The sequence below is a fragment of the Artibeus jamaicensis genome, unplaced genomic scaffold (genome assembly GCF_021234435.1).
Source record: "Artibeus jamaicensis isolate MK-2021 breed Jamaican fruit bat unplaced genomic scaffold, CSHL_Jam_final scaffold_614, whole genome shotgun sequence".
NCBI classification, from domain to species: Eukaryota; Metazoa; Chordata; class Mammalia; order Chiroptera; family Phyllostomidae; genus Artibeus; species Artibeus jamaicensis.
Genome location: NW_026522050.1, coordinates 8,046,631 through 8,049,111, shown reverse-complemented (window position 1 = coordinate 8,049,111; position 2,481 = coordinate 8,046,631). Strand labels below are relative to the sequence as shown.

The following is a 2,481-nucleotide window of genomic DNA, read 5'->3' as shown; positions in this document are numbered from 1 at the left end:
CAATACGATGCTGCTAGAGGCTTGGGTGCATTATCTCATTTAATTCTCACAAAAATGTACAAGATTGGTATTACTATTACTATTCCTGCTTCACAGGTGAAGACAAGTAACTTTCCTGGGAAGAAAGAAGGTGGATGCCAGAGCAGTTGGATAACATGCATTCAGCCTTATGCTATAATCACAAAATGCAAAGAAAATTGTCCAAAAAATGATAAGTAGATAAGAAACTACTCATTTATTATCTAACTTGCCTCACTTCTACTGTCTTATATCATTTCACTGGGGGTGTGACCACATGGTGAACTCAGGTAAAGCTCACTAAGGTGGAAGTTGACAGATGTCTATTGTGGAACCACGTATGCTCAGTGAGTCAACTGAGAGGATCTTGAGCAAGCTGCTCCTCTTTTCTAGGTTTCCACTTTTTAATATGTATTGACGGATTCTGCAGAGTTATATATATATTATAGCCATGGATGTGATCTTTTGCAATTGTCTCTATTTCATTTTGTATTCCTAGCTGCAGCATGTAACTAACATATCATTCCTTGTTAGTTCAATTTCCAGTATATTTTTGCTGTGTCCCAATTTTGAAGATATGTTCACCAAATGTTCTGTGACACCTCTGCTCTTCTAGAGAAATCATAACCAGTCAATGGCCAATGAAAACTACACGAGAGTCACTGAGTTCATTTTCACAGGTTTAAATTACAACCCTCAGCTGCAGGTCTTTCTCTTCCTGCTCTTTCTGAGTTTCTACATTATCAACCTAACAGGAAACTTGGGGGTGATTATTCTGATATGTATCAGTTCTCGCCTTCACACACCTATGTACTTTTTCCTCAGCCACTTATCCTTTGTGGACATGTGCTTGTCCTCATCTGTGAGCCCCAAGATGCTAACTGACTTCTTTCTGCAGAGGAAAGCCATCTCTTTCCTGGGCTGTGCTTTGCAGCAGTGGTTCCTTGGGTTCTTTGTTGCAGCAGAGTGTGTTCTCTTGGCATCCATGGCCTACGATCGCTATGTAGCCATCTGCAACCCATTACTCTACTCAGCTGCCATGTCCCAAAGTCTCTGTATCCAGCTTGTGGTTGGTCCCTATGTCATTGGCTTCATGAACACCATGACTCATACAACAAACACATTTCGCCTCCCTTTTTGTGGCCCCAATGTCATCAATCATTTCTTCTGTGATGTGTTTCCTCTTTTTTCCCTTGTATGTGCTGACACAGGGCTTGTTAAGTTGGTGGTTTTCATCGTGGCTGGAGCTGTGGGAATCTTTAGTGTTCTGACCATTGTGGTCTCTTACATTTACATCCTCACTGCCATCCTGAGGATCCGCTCAGCTGATGGGAGGCGCAAAGCCTTTTCTACCTGCTCCTCCCACCTGACAGCTGTCTCCATCATGTTTGGTACCTTGTTGTTTATTTACGTACGACCGAGTGCCAGTTTCTCCCTGGATCTCAATAAAGCAGTGTCTGTGTTTTACACAGCAGTCATCCCCATGTTGAATCCACTTATCTACAGCTTGAGGAACAAGGAGGTCAAAGATGCCATCCACAGAACTCTTTCTAGGAGGATGACTTGTTGGGCCTGAATTCTTTTCTGGAAAGAAGTTGGGGGAGAAATGTCAATGGAAAGACTGACTGTGTGATTCCTAAGGCTACTTTCAAGTGTTTGGAGTCTGAATGACACCCCTTTCTCCATTCATGTATCTAGTTGTTTGTTCATTTAGTCAATAAGTATAGATTTAGTCAATTAGTGTAGTGTAGATTAGTATATTATTAAGCCCTGTAATGATTTGTCTCTGCAATATACCAATATTGTAGTTTGAACCCACAGTCCATTTAATTTTGTTCCTCTTAGACACATGACAGTCCAACTATTTTCACGAAAGTTTTATTTTATTTCTGTTATTAATTTTCTATCATTCTGCTAATATATATTCTCTTCCAGCTTACCCCCGGGGATTAGAATTTTAAAATGCAGTACTGTATGTTTGTCACTGACATCTAGCTCCCACTGATAAAGATATGTAAAACAAAAGTGACAAAAAATGTACTTGAAAAACAACTAAATAAAATTTTTAAAAAGTGATGTGGGATCTCATGGTTAAGTTCATCAATGGAAAAAATGCTGGGTTGTCAACTCTGATTTTGGGGTGTACTTAACACAAGGAACTAGACACATCTCAGGGAATGAAGACAGACCTGGGTCAACGCTGACAGATGGGGTAGTCCACAGTGTCTGTTTATAGGTATAAAGAAACCTGTGCTCATTTTAATGCATTTTATACCTGAAAGTACTAAAGGACTTCATCATCACCAAGCCCTTTGTATTTTCAATGTTAAAGACTTATTTAAGAAAAAGAAGAAGATCAAAACTATAAGTGACAAAATTATAACAGTCAACAACTGAATCTAAAAAAACACACAAAAATATGAAAATAAGTAGAACAGGAAGAGAATCATAGAAATAGAGATC

General features: G+C 39.3%; 1 protein-coding gene across 1 annotated transcript; it reads left to right on the top strand.

The window, feature by feature from the left end:
* The first annotated feature begins 652 nt into the window (after positions 1-652).
* On the top strand, positions 653-1,594 carry LOC119047740 (olfactory receptor 1009-like). Its single transcript, XM_037143218.2, has one exon. The coding sequence runs from the start codon at positions 653-655 to the stop codon at positions 1,592-1,594; it is 942 nt and encodes a 313-aa protein (XP_036999113.2).
* The last annotated feature ends 887 nt before the right edge of the window (positions 1,595-2,481 follow it).

Bases quoted from the DNA above. Each gene is read 5' to 3' on its own strand.
- LOC119047740 (XM_037143218.2), top strand. From the start codon at position 653: ATGGCCAATGAAAACTACACGAGAGTCACTGAGTTCATTTTCACAGGT.